The sequence below is a fragment of the Culex pipiens genome, chromosome 2, assembly GCF_016801865.2.
Source record: "Culex pipiens pallens isolate TS chromosome 2, TS_CPP_V2, whole genome shotgun sequence".
In the NCBI taxonomy this organism is placed as follows: domain Eukaryota; kingdom Metazoa; phylum Arthropoda; class Insecta; order Diptera; family Culicidae; genus Culex; species Culex pipiens.
Window position 1 is genome coordinate 427461 of NC_068938.1, and position 19586 is coordinate 447046.

General features: G+C 42.6%; 1 protein-coding gene across 9 annotated transcripts in view; it reads left to right on the plus strand.

The window, feature by feature from the left end:
• LOC120419061 (rap1 GTPase-activating protein 1) overlaps window positions 1-19586 on the plus strand; it is an 85088-nt gene that overhangs the window by 54234 nt on the left and 11268 nt on the right. For 5 of the 9 annotated variants that reach the window (XM_039581638.2, XM_039581639.2, XM_039581634.2 and 2 more), the window contains exon 3: window positions 12308-12328. The exons of 2 other annotated variants lie outside the window; for them this stretch is intronic. In XM_039581638.2, coding sequence (XP_039437572.1) covers window positions 12308-12328 — 21 coding nt within the window. Of the gene's footprint in view, window positions 1-2439; window positions 3858-12307; window positions 12329-19586 lie in introns of those variants that run through there. 2 more of the 9 variants (XM_039581640.2, XM_039581642.2) reach the window with 2 other exon arrangements.

Sequence of the window (19586 nt, forward strand, 5' to 3'; positions counted from 1 at the left end):
AGAGGTCGCCGGTTCGAATCCCGCGGCGGGCGCTCTAAAATTCTTTGTGTAAATATGGGTATTCGGCGCCGTCGCTCCGTGCCATACTTTCATACACTTAGGAGCCCAGGGCGGCGAAGTCCTTGCAGATAAGAAGGAAGACACTAGTGGTTGGTACAAGCAATGGTGGCCGACAGCTATAAAGTCAACTTCGTTTTTTCGCACAATAATTACCATGCGTCCCCTTGTCTGATACTTTGAATACTCCAGCATACTCAAATTTTGATAAATTACAATATTTGGTATGCATTTTCATTTTATTGGTTTTGTTTGTTCTCAAATTTTCTCTCTCTCCTTGACTTAAAACCAAGGTTGTTAACAATAAAATTAACGAGATTCGATAACGATGATTCTTTAATTTGCAATTTGGGTATGAAACGAAGCAAAATTTTGTATGCATTTTCACTTTATTACAGCTTTTGTGAAATTCGCACAAAATACTGTATTTTTTCGAAAATACTCAAATTTTCATTGTTTGCGATATGGGTTTCAACGAAGCAAAATGCGGTATGCATTCTACTTCAAAACAATCCAATGCATTTTACTCCAAATATTCCAACTTTCAATCAAAAAAAAAAAATAAAATTTTCATAATTCGCAATTATGAATATGGTTATCTAATGAAGCGAAATTTGATGTGCATTTTCATTTTATCAGACATTTTTTGTAAATACTCAAATTTTCATAATTTGCAATATGTTTGCATTTTCACTATATTCAACACTGTTTTTTAAAAATACTTAAATTTTCACAAAATATCGTATTTCATGAAAATACAAAAAAAAAAAAAATTGCAACATGGGAATCAAATGAAGGGAGATTTTGTATGCATTTTCATTTTATTAAAAAAAATATGTAAAACAAGCCTTACCCGACAAACTTCGTCTTGACGTATAGCTTGTTTGCTTATTCATTCAGCCTTCTGTGATCAAAATGTGAGTTTACGTAAATTTTTCCATACAATCTGCAGATGCTCCGGAATCGGTCCCAGAGTGGCCAAAGTGGCATTTTTTTAGCATATAAACCTTCCTTGGGCTTACACGAACCTAACGCAACAAAAAGCGCCTCGATCCGACGTTCCGTGTTCAACTGATTCGCGTTCGAAAAAAACCATCGAAATTTTTTATATACAGTCGACTCTCTGGCTGTCGATCTTCTCGATATCAATAATTCTCCATCTATCGATGAATTCTTCAGTCCCTTCAATCTGCATACTTCAATTATCTTCATTCCTCGATATTTTCCCTTGCTTGAAGGATCTCTTCCTCGACGGTCCCTTGGATTCTGTTTGCTTTAAAAATCGCTTCCGGTTGTCAATAACTTCACTTTCTCATGGCTTGCATGGACATTTTTCTTGGCGAAACGAAGCTTTGAAGGGTGTTTGACATTAGTTTGTTTTTGTTTGATGGACGTTGCCATGATTCTCTCCCATAGCTGGGTATCAAGAAAAAAATATTTTCAATCGAGTCTTCATTTTGCATCGTTCTGTAAACTGATGATTCTCTTCCTCGACGGTCCCTTGGATATTGACAACCAGAGAGTCGACTGTATATAGAAGATACTCAATTTCTCACAAAATATCGCTCTTTTTGAAAATTTCCATAAGGGACCATCCATAAACCACGTGGACACTTTGGGGGGGGGGGGGTGTATGGCAATTTTCCACGCTCCATACAAAACGATTTTTTTTGTATGGACAAGGGGGGGGGTGGTTGAGAATTCCAAAAAAGTGTCCACGTGGTTTCTGGATGGTCCCTAATTAGCAATTCAGATAAATCAAACTCAAATATTCATTTTTTGCTATATGGGAATTTAAGTTTTAGTTTTTTTGCCCAATACTCAAAATATCTCTATTTTTTTAATTACTTACCAGACTGGATTATCCGAAGCCGATTTCCTAATTTAAGCTTATTTTTGAAAGTTTAAACAAGTAGAATAAAAATAGCTCTCTAAAACATAATCAAAATAAATGTAATTTTCATAATTTTTTTTGTTTTAAGGAAGTAAATAGCTTAGAATTTTCAATACCTGTTTGTATCATTTTTACTATCGGATTATACTTGTACAAGAAGGTTTTTTAATGACGTTCAACGAATCATTTATGCGATAAACTTTACATAATAGGCTTGGCAGCTCCAAATTCAGCACAAAATAATGCGTTTTCTTTGACTGATAATTTTGAACTATTTTCACTATAATGTCCCATTATTGCGTTAGATATTTTTTAAAACAAATTCCTTCACTAAACTTCTTCAACCAGCCTACTGTTCGTTCCATTTTCCACACAGTCCACACTCCCCCAACTCAGCTGCTGCTTGCACAGCCTGCTATGATCGCTCTCTTCGGCACGACTCTCCCAGCAAGAAAAACCAAAACATTCGCAGCATACTTTGCTCACCATTCGCTCGGTAGTCGTCGTCGGAGGCGGTCGTGTTGTACCTCAGTCGTTCGGTGCGTCTTCGCCTACTACTTGGTTTGTACGTACTGTGTGGCTGCATATTATTAGTGTACAATTACCTAGTGTGATGCCCGTTGCGGAACCAGAGTCCGGTTTTGTGTTACGACAACCGCGAGTTCTTGTTAGCAGCTCATGCAAATCGGATTTCGCACATCTTGTAACCTGATCGTCGCAGGGGTTATGTGTGTTGTTCTTGGGGACACGTATCCGGTGATCGCGCGCAAACGGATCCGTGTGGCATTTCGCGTAGTAGGCGGCGGTGAATGTGCTGAAAAGTAGAAAGTGGTGATATGCAAAAATCAGTGAGCATTAAGGGGCCTTGAAAACTTACTCAACACACACACACATAATTCGAGTACCGCCGATCGCCGAGAGTCGCAGCGCAGCGTGTTAATGAAAGTGCTGTTAGATTGGGTTGTTGTGTGAAAGCGAGAGTCGCCTGCTCGGATCGGATTCCGATCATTGAAAGTGGACCAGCAACAATCAATTAAACGGCTATTTTCGCGCCCAGCTTTGAAAAATTCGTTCGGGGTGGTTTCGCGTGCGTGTGTCAACTCCGCAGGAAGTGTGCGCGCACAGCTGAGTGAGATTTGTGGTTTTGGTGTTTTGGTGGCGGAGAAGAAAGTTTGGCGTTTCCTGTTTTGCTTCTGACTTGAAAAACGTTTTTTGGTCGAAAAAAGGAAAGAGTTGTGTGGCGTACTTTCTCGTCTGGCAGAAACAAAAACAGAAAAAAATCGTTTCGTCTGGAACGACACGCGCCTGCTCCCCTCGACACACACGCAAGGAAGCCGGCGATGAGTCATCGCCTGCTTGGGTCAGTGGAGGAATTGCTGGGAGGCAGTGTGTTATAAGGCGTTACATCAGAAGTCGTACGGCAGAACATTCGTCAATTTTCGTCCAATGGCTGGCGGAACCGTAATAATGTGCCGTCAAACTGGACTTGCAATTATTGAATTAGATTTCCTGCTCGGATAGACAGGGAGCTTTGTGCAAGTTCCAGCAAATTACCGTGTGTGCGTGTTCTATTGGTTCAGACGAGAAGGAGAACTTTTCGGACGGAACAATAATTGGCTTGGCGTGTGCTTGGGCTCTAGCTCATCATCATCCCCACCACCAGCAGCAGCAGCCGGTCTGGCCGATCGGCACCATTGGCTACGGCAAAGCTAGAACGGTGGCCTTCCACAACGAAGGGGGCGAACGGCGCTGGGTGCGTCAGGCAGTGATGGGGGTCCTCAGGTGGCGGGACCTGCCGGGGAGTCGCAACTCCGTCAACAGCAGCAGTTCCAACATCACCAACAACAACAACTCCACCAACATCAATACCATCAACAATAACAGCGGCGGCAACGTTCGCGTTGAGGTAAGAAAATGTGGTTCGTGTAGGCATCACGTACACCTCAACGCAATGGGCCCCCCCCAAATCTGGCCAAATTTCAACTTTCTCGTGATGGCTTGCCTCTGACACGCAACTTGGGGCCAGGAAAGAAGCAAAAAAACTTTCATGCTGATGGGAAACGACTCGGGCATGATCTTCACAGCGGGATGTTTGACTTGGCTAGATGAATTCAATGAGCTTTTGGAGATTACGCGGCTACCGGTGCTCGTAAATTAGTAAATTTATGTTGGCTCGTGGTACATTCATCACAAAACTAACAGTTTTCAAATTTACTGTAATAAATTCTATCAAGATGGCATTAATTTAATGTCAGAAGCAATTATTTATATTTTCTATTAAACATTCAAATCAGACAAAATTGCTTGACCCAAACCAATCAATTCAATTTAAAATTTGTCTCGGTCAAATTAAAGATCCGAAACTCATCGAACTCAAACCTGCCGGGCTCGCCATTGACCAACTGTTCGTTCCACCGTTCGCCAAACCCTCAAAAACTAGATCCGCATCTCAATTGCTCTTGAAAAACGCTCTTTTTGTTCGTTTTTCCCCTCGGCTCAAGTGTGGTGGTCCAACACAAGAAAAAAAGGATCACCCATCCATCAAAGCAGCCCGGTTGGTTGGCTGGTTGATGTTCTTTCAATGTCAGTCTCGTCTAATGGTCGTCATCAAAAGGCGCGCGCGCAGCGCGCAGTAGGCCAAGCAGAAGAGAAAATCTGCCAAATCTGCGCGAGCAGCATCCAGTACACTCGTCTTGGCAAACGGTACCAGAGCAGTAGGCGCTCCGGATTGGGGCCAATTACATATCAGTGAGGCAGCAACAACGCGCATGCTGCGATTTTATTAAGTGCCAACATTGGCAGGTAGTGGGGGGGCTGATCACGGAACTGTCCTCGCCGCGCAGCGGCTGCCATGCCTACTTCAATGTGTGGCACGAGCCATATTTTTGATTGAATAATGAAAATCTGTCATTACGCAAAGTGCGCGCAATACACCGCGAGGAGCAATTGCTGCCGAGAGCCATGATTACATGCCATTTTGGTTCTTCCACCTGACGCGGGCTCGCGACTGGGTCGTTGATTTCTTGAAGGACAGTAGCGACCGATCGAGATGAAATTGGTTCTCGATTGGCTGGTTTGTGGGGTGTTAAAAAGCCACCGATCATTAGCTTCCTCTGCGCGAGGGTGTTGCCCGGCTGCAGACCCTCAAGGATGTTTTCACTTTTTGAATGCGTCGTGGTCAATTTACTCGGCAAACAACACAGTCAATCAAGCAGCGGGCGAAAAACTTCACCTGGCGTTTTTTTCTTTTTTGGTTGGGGTGGAAGAAGGACCTAACACAATTTGTTTCTCACACATAAAAACGCAGGACGACTAAAGTTAGTCCGCACTTATCGCCCGCCAGCTGTCGCCGATTCGTATCTATCGCAGCTGGCTGTGCGGACGTGGTCGTTTTCAGCCATCCTCTTTCTCAACGCCTCCTGCGACCTGTTTGATGCCGACGCAGTTACCTGAATGAATAGCTAAAGTTATCACATTAAAATGATCGGTTTTGCGGGGGGGTCGATAAGCTGCTTAGAAGGAAGGGGAGGCAAAGGAAACTGACAGCCGAGAATCCGTATCAATATCGGACGCCGCGTGTGCGAAACCTTAGCCTTCAGGATGATCGATTACGGTGTCATAACAGCTGATGGAGAGAGTAGCTCGAACTTGTTTTCAAGGGGAACTTCTCTTTCATTTTCTAATAAGGTGCAAAAAACATAATCAACTTCAATTTCACTTATTTCTGTGTCACTCGTCGCCAGCCTCCAGACGATTTTCTCTTTGGCCTTCGAGTGACTTTTATGGACATTTGAGCAGCTATCAGCGTTATTGTTACTACAACAGCCAAACAACTTCTGACGAATCCACTCAGGCATTGCAAAGTTGTTGAAGTTGTCGTAGAAACCGGTTTCCGTGTCGACCGGTTCATGGGATTCGTGACTGCATTCTGTTGATGCTTGTACACCACCGCAAACTCTGTTGACAAACTCGGTATTCGGTTGGAAGCAATTCCTGCTCGCGCTCAATTTCGATTTCATCCAGCGAGACACACACTGCAAATGCCAAAGTGATCGATTGTTGATTTTGTTGTCGCCTACTTGGATGCTGGAGTCCATTACAGTCGGCCAACTAGATCGCTAGCAAGCATGCCTTTTTTGTGACATCAATCACGGTTAACTTTCGCGCATGTGTTTGTTTATTATGCTGAGAGATTATCTTGCAAAGTGTTTCTTTGTAGGCCCCCCGAGCCCGGTTTGAGACATTCCGACTGGGCTCTGAACGAAATCTGGCTGGCTGTGTTTACATTCGCCCTTCCCGGCGTTTCGCCGCCGTAGCGTATCCTTGTCTGCTTAACGATGTTTGTCCGGAGCCCGGATGGTATCGTTATGCGCCGTTGTCGAGGCCATTTGTTGTTTACATGGACGAAGAAAATGAAACCACTTTCTAGTAGGCCCTGTCGCGACATTGTCTGGTTGCTTGCTGCGGCACATGTTGCTTTGATTGGTTCACATTTTGTGCGAACACAAGAGTCGGTAGTGCAATACCGAGCGCGGAAAACGCATCGACTTCCGTGTAATTATTCTGTTAACACGAACATCTGATTCGTACCCAAGCGATACGATGGCGTGAACTTGAATTATATCACTTTAACCGCGCCGCAACCTTCCTTCGGTAGGGTTACCGAAAGGTGCAACAGTTTTATCAACTTCCGCCGACACAAATTGGGATCAAAAAGGCCAATTCCTCAATCAACGCAGAGACAATCGCTCACGGTGGTTGATTCCAGAAAGACACAAAAAGTAGCTGTTTCGAGCGACTCACAAATTAGACTCGCGAGTCGAAAAACAATCAACGTCACGGCATGAGTCAAGGTGTGAGCGGTAAACGCTGCCGCCGATCGCTTAATGTTGTTAGCGTGAACATAGTGGAACTCAACACAACACTGTAAAATCTAATAAAACGAATGTTGACTTGACTTCGCAGAAGGTTAATTCTGTTGACTTTTTGCGCGCTGCTCGCGCAATAGAACACAAACTCCTCTATTCTGTGCCTAGCGCCGTGAGCTACACGGCACAAAAAATGACATCATCCTAAACCGACACACCCTGTGTGCACGCTCTGAGAGCTCTTTTAAATGCCAATCCTTGCCGCTGGTCTCGTCGTAGTAGGCGCTGACAGCATGCTCTAGAATTATGCTCCAGTGCACCAACTCGCCAGCCCCCGCACTTCTTCCGCCCAGAACAGATCAAAGCAGTCCTGTCCTGGTGGTCGGGGATGAATGTGATTGCTTTTGCCGAGCGCGCGAGTCAAAAGGTGGCCTTCTTGGATGGAATCGGGAGCGCCGCATCAATTTTGCGGTTCGGGGGGCTCAAAAGCTCAAAAGCCACGGCAAGCTTTGATTGGCAGTCAGGACCTCTCCTCCGATCCTAATGCCTCTGTGTAGGAAATTTCAATCAATATTCAAATGATATTCCATAATTTGACGCTTTGGAGACGTGCTGCATGGCTCGGTGCGAAGATAATCACACATCTCGCCTGGCAGGCTGCACACGGAGGGACTCTGGAAATGGGATTATGCTTTTAATGAAATGTTTGACACAGACAAGTGGAGCTGCGCGAAATATGATCTGCTTGCGGCGAACGACGCTGGAAATCTTGCTCGGATTAACGACCCTCGATGAGCAGATGGTTCCTCATCTTCTCCTCGAAAAAGTGATATTTAATATGTATAATGCGTGCCGCGAACAACGCGCCTGGCGTCATAATACAATAATATGAATATAAATTTTATGCCATTGTCCAGGATCGTTTCGAGTTATTTCGTCTGCAGTCTGTGTCGTCGGTTCAGCATCCGTCGGCGAAACTCCCAGCGGAAGTACCCTTCTGCACCACCACACCGCAGAGTTTGCACAGGACAAAGTGAAATATATTGGCGACATCAAGTCGTTTCCAGTTTTATTCTCTGCCGGCCCCCACCCCAACAAGTGGTAATGTCTGGGTGTCCTTTATGGGGTTGGAAGAAAATAATTGGGTACCATCATGGTCAGCCAGCCGCGCACGACCTCGCCTTGGTCAGATAGTGATGGCCCATTATCGTTTGTGGGGAAACTCCATTTGCATTCGCGTATAAAGCTTTTTACAATGTTTCCTTTTTTACGATTTCTAACGGCGTAAAAGAAGCTTCCAATCGACACCTCGAAGATCGCCATTGATGCCGCGAAGGGTACTACTTCAATGTTGCGCGCAAAGCATGCCATGAAAAGGTGTTTGCCGAAGTGGACTAATCCACCTTTGAGCATCCAACTAGGTTTGATAGAAAGATATAATTTTGCTAAAGAAAACTTTTCAACTCAACTCTTAAAAAAACGTAACAAAATTCCTCACAAGATACGAATCACCTCCGGCTAATCTCCGCTCAATCAACTTTTTTTCCTCTCAACGAGGCTGCGCGCGCAGATTTTTCCTAATGCACTTTCGGATCAAGATCTGCGCTTTTTTCCATCATCTCTATTTGCGGTGGAGCATCTCCCTTCGTCCGTGGGGAACAGACAGAGAGGCACCACCAACCCGGTCTAGGCCTACTGAGTGCGCTCTTGTTGGCGGAAAAGAAGGAAAACAATTTGATTAATTTAAGCACAGTTATCGTAATTTATTATCACATCACAAACCGACGCGGCGCGGCTCGGCTTGTCGTGGCTAGCTTTGGTAGGGCGAAAATACCAAGATCTTGGGCACGCCACAACACAAGACGGAGAAGGAATTTGGACAAACCATCCAAGTGGCTTATGGTCCGGATTATGTCGTCGTTCCCAGTCGTAATTTGTGGGCTATTGCGCGCTTTTTACGCGTGATCGTGTTGAATAATAAAAGACACAGCGCGCGAGAGAGAAACGGAAATCAAAAGTAAATAAATTTTTCAAACTGTATCACATTGTTGTGTACGGCTGGGCCGGGATTTTCAATGGCCAACGGTAAATTCCGGTAGTGTGTGGTCCGCCGGATCGCGGCCACAACGGTTTGTGGTTCATTGTCCAAAGCTTGGAAATCCCCCTCAAGACGCGTTGAAATTAGCACTCACGCGCGGAGGGAATTGGTTTTTGGGGTGGGTTGTCTATTTATCTTGCGCTTGAAACTCACTTTAAATCATCTCAAGTGGGGCTCTCGATCGGTCTGTTTAAGGAGAAACGGGTAGTCAATCAAATTACACTCTGCGGAGCTTGTTGCAGCGAATGTTTATGTAGCTCGTCAAGAACGTGATAATTGTCCATTACTTGACTCTAATTGAGAAAACGCTCTTTTTTATTTCATCTCATTTAAGCCCGCCTCAAATCACGGCACTTCCAGAGTGTCCCCGACCGAGAGTGGAAAAAAGCCTTCCTGATTCATTTTCTATGTTTTACATCGGTTTGCACTCTCGGCACACGTCTGTCTATCCCGTCCAACCTGGGGGTGATATCTGTCGTAATCATCTTTTTTTTCCACTGTATCCTCCGGTATCAAACGGGGAAAAAATCCAGCTTCCGCTCGAGCTTCCAGGTTGACGACACGGTTCGTTGTGACGAAATCTGGTTGTTGTCATTTCTCCGGAGGCACATTTGGCGCCCTTCCAGCTTGTTCTGAGGGCGTTGCACTGTAAAAAATCTCTTGAATGTTTATTCATATTCATCAAATCGTGGCAGCCGATACTGGAAATGCGAAGATTCTACCTAAAAATGTCCTTTGTCATACTGGTTATGCATGTAACATAAACACCTGCCATTTTTTTAAGGGGACAAGGGAAACTTTCCACGGTATCCTTAAGTTAGATACTCTTAAATATGAATTTGTAGAATTAATTTTAAAATCTTTTTACCATCAATCGTACTTAAAAGCATTTCGAAAACACAAAACAAGCCTATAGTTATCCCATGACATACTAGATTCGTGAGACTTTTCATAGTGCCGCTGGCGCTTCCAAGCGGAGGAGGAGTGAGAACCTTTGGGGGCAGATTCTGTCGAGGTTGAACAAAAGAGATTTACCCATTCTTTGGGGGCGCGCACATCGCGCGATGACGACAGTGATGATGGCTCTAGGCCAAAACCACGAGATTTCGCTCAAAAGTGTAAACACAATCGTTGTTTTTTTTTCTTTGCTTTCGTCAGTCTGTCAGTCTATGCTCAACCCCCGCTCTGGTGGCAGCACATGCTTTTTGATGTTTGAATATTTAATTAAACGGATTGTGAAGAGCAGAACAAATGGACGAGCCCGCGGTTGCAATTAATTCCAGAGATAAGCTGAAAGGTGGATTGCGCCAAAAAGCGCTTCACTTTTGTTTGCAATGCGCAATACTTTTCGTAATGGACCACAAACGAACGTTCTTCTCACTTTGAATCTAATCATAAATCAGTCGCAAATCAAAAACTTCCCACATGGTGCTGTCGAGTGCAATAATTAGCACACCCCCTCGCCCAATGGCGACTCTCCGCTGGACTGGACTACGAGTTGACGAATACAATAAAAATAATTGTGAATGTCATCATGTGGTGCGAGTTGTCGGGAAAAATGGCCACGTCACGTTCGATGAAGTAAAGGTGACCAATTGCGGTAGAATTGAATGAACTTTCGAGGTCAAAACAATGAAACGATGCAGATTTCTAGTTTTAAAGTGAATTCTACAAATTCATTAAATTTACTTGACTGAGAACACCGTGAAAACCCTCCCTTATCCCCTTAAAAATGTGGCAGGGTGTTATGTAGCAGACATGTCCAGTATGACAAAGAACATGTTTAGGTAACAATTTTCAAAACGTCTATGATTTTTTGTGAAACCAACCAAAAGTCTGTTTTCTTCATCGACAAACATTTTCACCTTTTCCCGACCCATAACGATTTTGATCGAACACCAAACTGTTGATCTAGCAGGCCTTGGCACAGCATCCGCATCAGTCGCTCTCTTCAACGCCGTGCCTGGCGTGCTAATGGCCGGTAATTAGCTGCAAAAATTGTGCACATTACTCACTTACTTTTGCATTCATCATTTTTATGTGCCTTTTTTATGTACCATTCACGAGAGCATGCAGCCGCGAATCAGACACTTTCCCTCTCATTCCCTCCACTTGAGAGAGTATCATCATCCCTCGCCTGACTGTCTGTCATCACTTGGTATTTTGCTCGGTGGCGCGCAGTTTAGTCACCACGGTAACGCGCGGCTGATCCGGCGCACCGCCAACTTGGATGCAGAAATTGGCTGCGCGCGCGCGACAGTTGTTGTCACTTTCACGATGACGTCAGCTGGGCGGCGGCGTCGCCGCGGTTGGTTTCACTTTTCTTGGCATGCCAAAGATAGGACGTCGTCTGCGGGCAGTCCCGTCAAAAACAAAGGGTAAATCACGACGGCGAAAAATTTCAAACTCTCGGATTAATAGGCTCAATTAGGGGGGATTTATAGAGACCGGTGACCGGCGCAGTCTTTAAAAGAAGACGCGTTTACGGTAGAATATATTTCAAACGCAAAAAAGAGTGGTGGTAAAGAGCAACAAAATGAAGCGAGTGCCGCAATAAACAGATTAATGCGAATAAAAAAGCTAATCGCGAGCGAGCGAGCGTTTGCAAACTCGTTTCGACTTTTATTTACCACGACCTATTGTTGTAAGTTATTACCACATCCGTCGCTCTTTCTTTCGAGCGTTTTCGTTTTCTTACTTTTATTTAATTAATCTCGCATTAATTCGTCTTCTTTTTCTATAACTTCTTTCCAACGCCGGTTCCGACTCCCACGACTTGCTTTAGTTTGACAACGCGTCGCAAATCCAAGCAGGCTTTGCGCTAACGCTCACGCAAAAACGCTCCGCGTGCGTTTGCTTTGATTCGTTTTTACATTAATATTAAGTGTACAACACGTGGTGCTAGCGAGTTACGACTTCAAAAAAGTGTCTTTTGTTCTGCTTCTGTGGGGCGGGAATGTCGCCATTTTTGTTTTTAGCTGGGATACAAATTACGCGACGCGGACGGATTACTTCATGCAAGGTACGTGACTAAGCCGGTTAAGTCAGAAATCAGAATAAAACAATTTTTAAACATGAACAAATATCAACCTTTTTCAAAAGGTGACCAAGCGTCACCTTCGAATTCATCAAGTAGGCTACGAGCGAAGCGAGTGAATACCGGCAGGGAGTATTGTCCGTTTCAGGGCAATTTGCGATTCCCTTCGCGTACGACGCCGCCTGCTTGATTTTGCGCAAGAAAGTCTCACGACACGAATGTCCTCCGGGTTGCTGCGATTTGCGTAATGGATTGATCGTTTCCCGGGCCCCTGATTGATGGGTCGCATATCCGCGTTTGAGTTGTTTTGAGTCTTACTAATGAGTTTTTTTTTTTGCTTGTTTTCTTTCCAGGTGAGCAATTTGAGCAATTTCGTGAGTATATTTCGACCTAAATTGGATGGACATTCACGTTTCACCACTTCGAATGATTTGATTCTAATCGTAGCTTACAAATTTGAAAACGCCGATCGTGACAATGAGACAAAGTCCGAGGTGTGTCCCTCAAATTATGGAACAATAAAGTACGTGACGTCGTTAAAATTCGATGTGGCAATATTAGTCACTTTTGCGATTTCGATGCACCGCCGATCATGGCTTGCTTCGCCAACCAGCGCCTACTGCATAAAGTTAGTACAGGCGAAAACATTCTCAGAAAATCAAACAAATTCACGACATAATTTCGCGGGACAAAATGCACACACAGAGTTGGCAAAAGTCCAATCGCGCAATGCTCTAATTATTCAGTTCCATTAGAAGCAACTCAGCCAGGGGGAAAATTGCGCTCCAAAAGCCATTAGTTTCCAGTGGTGATGACGGCTAGTCGTCAGTCGCACAAGTTGGTCAGGTGCACCGCGACGACGCCAACGACCGACGACAACGTGGAGTTCGTGCAAACGTGACAGCGTGACCGCGGTTTGGGACACTTTTTTTTCGCTTTTGCAAACTAGATCGTGATCGCGTGTCGCGCGTTCGAGGGTAGCTGCGGTAATTACAGGCCTCGGACCCGACACTCACTCTCACTCGCAAGTTCCAGCTGACTTTGGTCAAACTAGGAAATAACAAAAATCAATTTAGTCGCAGCTTGAGAGAAATCGATAACTATCATCCAGTATTAATGGGGTATGTGACCGTGCTATAAACACAGACTAATGAAACTTCCTAAACCTGTGTGGTTGTGAGCGTCAAATCTAGTAATATCAGGGTCATGTTTGGGGGTTGTAACCGTCGCACGACAACAAAAAAAATCCTGCCCCCGGTCAGCGCTGCCGAAAATGGGACGTAAAGCAGCACGTGTCCTCGCGCCCGCTCAGCGGGCTACTGGAACCGATGGCCTCCTCCGACAACTATCAGAAATAGTTCAAGGCAGCGGCACTATGTACGTGACAGTATTCATTATTTCGACCCGCCCTAATGAATGGGTTTCATGTCGTCTGTAATGAAAGGAAATTGCTCGATTAAATTAAAGTTTCTTTTTACTGGCAGTTGCGATTCTTGTTAGAATGACTGAAATGGGTCATTGAAAGCAGTGGGAGGGCTAACACCACCCAATTTTCAGGACTAGGATATGAGTATGAGTTTTAACTAGTTTCAACTTTTTCATAACTTCGTAGCCGGCCTAGCGTGATTCTTGTTAGAATGATTTGGTCGATTTAGGACGCCCTCCAAACGACATCAAAGTAGCCATTGTGTCAATTTGGGACGCCTTGGGCGCACCTGTTTGCACCGCACGCGACTTTCCACTAATTTTGCGTCTGTTCAACAAGTAACAATCCCCAAACAAAAGCTAGCATCAAAATCACTTAATTGAATTCGATGATGACGAAACTGCCACAGTTCTGCTGCTGTGCGCTTGTTTGAGAGATAAATTGTTTCTAAACCAGCAGCATCATCAGAGCTCGACGTTGTCGTTGGTTGGTGAACGAGGCGCGGAAAATCAATTTAATCAGCGCTAAATTATATCATCATCATCAGCAGCATCATCGACATCGTTTGGGTGGCGTCTTCTTGTGATAGAAACAACAACACAGAGAGATGATCGAAACCTTTAATGACTGCTTTCTGTGCCAGTGTTTGATCGACGAAGACCTACTTAAGGTGAAATGATTCGAGGAAATTATCCTCACCAAAGTATTATTTATTACTTGGCGAGGACGATTTGCGCGTCCCACGGTGACGCCAAGTGATCGATGGCTGGAGTCTAATCGACAAATGACTGACAGCTGCAAGAAGTAGGAGCGACGATCCATTTGCGTTATAAATAATGGATTGCGACGCCCCGCTTAGTCCGTCCGCTCGCGCGGTCATAGACATTTGGATATAAATTTGCATGCGGGGAATCGATACTGTTATGCAGTTTCTTCACACATGTACCCGGCCAGGCCGTAATGCAACCCAGATGATGTGCTTCGATCCGCGATCAATCCGAGAGGGGCGCGGACCAACAGCAACAGCTGATTATTATGATTGATATATGTGGAAGTGCTGGATACAGAGAGACCTCTGAAGCCCTCTTCTCGGCGCGGTCATCGAACCACCACCGGTCAGCTCTAGCGAAGATTAATGCGAAAATGGAGCCAATCTCACGTATGGGCACGAACGTGTGCGTTACTGACATTGACAGTGATGAACGGTAAATGGTACTTAGTTGCTGTTGTGGCCTATTCAGAAGATTTCTCCACTCGCGGAAGCACTCGAAACGGTGGAAGTGCGCGCATTGAACGGAAGTCGACTTGTAAAGCTTTCTCAAAGTAGTTGAGTTTTTTACCTTTATGGTGGACAACTGATAAAAAACTGCACAATTTTCACAGAAAAAGAACAAGGCAGGATATGCTGCTAACGCCAATTCTCAGTAGGCGTTGAACAACCTACAAGCTTTGATGTCTTCCTCGTGCATAATAAAAGGTTCACGCTTGGCAGCACACACAAGGTGCTACAAAATTTGCACCTTTCGCCGTGCTGATTAGAGCGCGCCCTGTTGGTGCTTCCGGTTGTACCTACAATGCAGGTTTCGCTATCATCACTCAATTCACAGCCCGGCGCAAAACTGGACTTATCAATCACTCAGTACAAATAGGGTAGTCAATATGTGGCGCGTCGTCCTCACAACTGTCGGGGATAAGATAGCCGACCTCGCTAATGTATTTGTAAATAAATGTAAATATGCAAATTACACATATTGGAGCGGGCGATAAGCCCGCCGCCGTGTGACAATGCGCGACCAACTCGTTGACCTTTAACGACTCGTTATCAGCGCAACATATGGACGCTCACAATTCCATTCTAACGTTCGACACAAAGCAATCAAAGCATGCCGAGCAACGCCACGCCACACTGTCATTAGCATGTTTTTGTCGGTCGATTTTGGGAGGTCGCAGCAGGCCATGCAACTAGTGTGTGTAGTGTCAGCGGGCGCGCACTAATAACAATTTAATACACAATCAATTTTTATGGCCGTCGTCGTAGCAGGCCCTGCGTTGCTCACGTTCCGGAAAGTACCCCAAACACAGCCGGTCATGGCTTGCTGCCATTTCTGGTGAAATTTAAAAATAAAATTGGCGATGACGTTACTGCGATTACTGCTGCGCGATATGGGTACAGTGTGTGTGGCACTTTTTTCTGCTCAAACAAATTACCCCATCATACAGTTCTTCATTAGGCGACCACACGGAAAAATATGAATTTCATTAGAGCTAACGGTTTCATTGATGAAATCGCAAAATTTCATCATAAAACCATGAAATGATTACAAGAAATGATGAGTCTGATTCATTATTTCTTTAATTTGATTCATGATTTCATGAAATTGATTCAAAATTTCATAATTTCAAATCATAGTTTTAATCATCAAAATCGATTCATGATTTCACGACCACGGAAAAAAAGGAAATTAACTTCGATTTCATAAATGTCTACGAATTCAATAATTAATTTCACGAATCATACTTTTTTCCGTGCAGGGTGCGTGAAGCGCACTTTTTTACGACCTTAGGTGCGGATGCGAGCACAAGTTTCATATTTCACACACACTCACGATCCACTTAAAAAGCAGCATGTAAATTTTATGCGACGATGATGATATGCGACAAACGGAAGCAAACTATCTGTGGGAAGAATTTCCCCGTAAAAACAGCTTTGTTGGTCATCATCGTCGTCGTCGTCGTCACACGAAGAACACACACACAAAAATGTCACAGAAACTCCCGGGAATGCACTTGTGGCAACATTTCGAACTGACAGCAGCTCATAAAATATGGCCACACGTACACACGCCCCGATGTGTGTAAAATATTTACATCGCAGCATGCCAATTAAAGCGCGGCTTCCAGAAGTGGCCCATCAATAAAACCGCTGAACGCGACGTCGATCTAGTTTTCTTCAAAGTTTCATCCCCGCGCGCACGAGACTCGTCTCGTGGCCTACTGAGGGGAGGGGCAACACGTGTAACATGATGAAAGTGACAACATTCACTCGCTCACGCGCGCGCTTGTAAAAAAAAGAGTCGTAAATGGGTCCTCGCGCGATTCGAAGGTAAAAATAGTCATTTTCACTTACATTTCCACGGCCTACTGCCGTGACGGTTCACGTTTTCCGCGCGCCCGAGGCGGATTTTCCCTACCAGAAACCAGAAATATCTCTCTCGATCCGCGTGTTGACTTATCGACTTGCGAAGGGTAAACACACAGCTGGTTTGGCGATATGGAGATGTCCACAAATCCGAACCGGATCGTTGCCGCAATGATTAGAGATATTTATTTAGTCGCGCGCATACACATGCACACACGCGACCTCCTAAAATAGGAACCAGGCGCGCGTAAATCAAACATGCCAAGTGTTTGCCCGAAAAAAGATACACAACGCAATCCGGGGGCGTGAAAGTGTGTGTGAACGTTTTCAGTTCAGTGTGTATCGACAGCTTGACAATAAACACATAGTTGTCTCATGTGATGTTTTTTTGCATTTAAGCCTACTGCGTTAGAAGCACTGTTTTTTCCAATGCCTACTTGGAGCAAGTCGGCGAATGTCAATGCCAATCTTTAGTACCAGCATTCAGCCGCGAGTTCAAGTGGTTTTGCAGGCACGAATTTCGATTAACATCTGTAACATAAACAACAACACACGACTTGAGCAGATTGGGTCGGTCGACCTCCCCAAAGTTCAAGACGCGTCTATCCAACCGACAATTGGAGCAAAGCAGCTTCGATTTTGCCCTTTCGTTTCGTAGTTTTGTTTCAAGGTGTCTTCGTCGGCTGTGTTGCTTCTTTTTAATACAAAGTGCGACTAATTTCAAGGAAAGCCACCTCCGTCGACTGTTTTATGTAATGACATTGTAATTGCAGCTGCTAATTGTGATGTCATTCTGCGTTTCGTTTCGTGCTTCTTTTTTTTTCGGTGCACTCTCATTGAAACGCGACGGAAAACGGAAGTCTGAATATGGAAAATCGTCCGCGTCGGCGGTTGGTGTCGCGTAACGCGCCCCAAGTGTGGCGCGCGCATATCGGCTCACATCCCTGTTGTTTAAACTTTGCACACAAAAAAGCATTGTGCACGGAGAAAACCGTGTAACTCCCGCCGCCGCCAAACGAAACAAAAACATAGTCCAAGCAAAGAGAAGAAAAAAAGTGATGGAAAGAGAGAAAAACAGTAATTTTAATTGTTTTGTGTTGTGTACTGTTTTTTCCCCCTATTTCGCATATTGTTTTAAGGCCGGGAAGCTGCGGCTTGGCCTGAACCTGGTAAAGCACACTCTTGAGCCCGAAAGCATAGAAAGTTGGCACTCACAATTTAGCTCATCGATCCATTATTGTTTATTAGAGAGGCAGCACACGAGCCCCGTGTGAGTTGTTTTGTATGTTGATGTTGTTGTCTGCCGCGATGATACACATTCATGCATTTATACTATCATCACAATCGCCGCCCCCCGTACCTCCCACAATGTTCAATGTTTTGGTTTAAATCATTATGTTTCTCTCGCACAGCTTTGAGAGAGGGGGCCCAGATATGTACGCACTCATTTTCATTCATTAGCCAGTAATTAAGGCAACGTTTATATTTTTCACATCGTAGCAGGCGTGTGCGATACTTGGATTATGTAAAAAAAAAGTGCAACACCGCCACCGCCTACGATGTGTTCCAGGGCGAGATGAACAACAATCGTTGCGTTAATGAGGCAAATTTACGAAAAAATAAACTCAGCAATCTGTGTTTATTGTCGATTTACGACATCGTTTTTGAGGGAAATGTGTGTGTAGCAACGTGAGTGGGATGGGTTTTGGGTCAAATCAATTAGTGAGTTTGTTAGGATTTAAGCTGAATTGGATTAAGCGTTTTTTAAGGAAGAACTAATTTGATAAACGGGAAATTAATTGACGAAATTCAATCCGAAGTTTGCCCATACCATGTTAAAATGTTGAAAATGTAATTCTTATCGCGGAATAAAACTAAAAATAAAAAGATTATCAAAATTTCTTAATTTTGAGATTAACAAAAACCGAAAACCGTATTCAAGAAACCAAAAGAAAAAGAACAAAAAGAACTACAATAAACACAAAAATGACAAAAATTAACAATCACAAAAAACTACTAACTACAATAAACACAAAAATGACAAAAATTACAAAAATTACAAAAATTACAAAAATGACAAAAATTAAAAAAATTACAAAAATTACAAAATTACAAAAAATACAAAAATTACAAAAATTACCAAAATAACAAAAATTACAAAAAATATAAAAATTACAACCATTACAAAAATTACAAAAATTACAAAAATTACAAAAATTACAAAAATTACAAAAATGACCAAAATTACAAAAATTACAAAAATTACAAAAATTACAAAAATTACAAAAATTACAAAAATTACAAAAATTACAAAAATTACAAAAATTACAAAAATTACAAAAATTACAAAAATTACAAAAATTACAAAAATTACAAAAATTACAAAAATTACAAAAATGACAAAAATTACAAAAATTACAAAAATTACAAAAATTACAAAAATTACAAAAATTACAAAAATTACAAAAATTACAAAAATTACCAAAATTACAAAAATTACAAAAATTACAAAAATTACAAAAATTACAAAAATTACAAAAATTACAAAAATTACAAAAATTACAAAAATTACAAAAATTACAAAAATTACAAAAATTACAAAAATTACAAAAATTACAAAAATTACAAAAATTACAAAAATTACAAAAATTACAAAAATTACAAAAATTACAAAAATTACAAAAATTACAAAAATTACAAAAATTACAAAAATTACAAAAATTACAAAAATTACAAAAATTACAAAAATTACAAAAATTACAAAAATTACAAAAATTACAAAAATTACAAAAATTACAAAAATTACAAAAATTACAAAAATTACAAAAATTACAAAAATTACAAAAATTACAAAAATTACAAAAATTACAAAAATTACAAAAATTACAAAAATTACAAAAATTACAAAAATTACAAAAATTACAAAAATTACAAAAATTACAAAAATTACAAAAATTACAAAAATTACAAAAATTACAAAAATTACAAAAATTACAAAATTACAAAATTACAAAATTACAAAAATTACAAAAATTACAAAAATTACAAAAATTACAAAAATTACAAA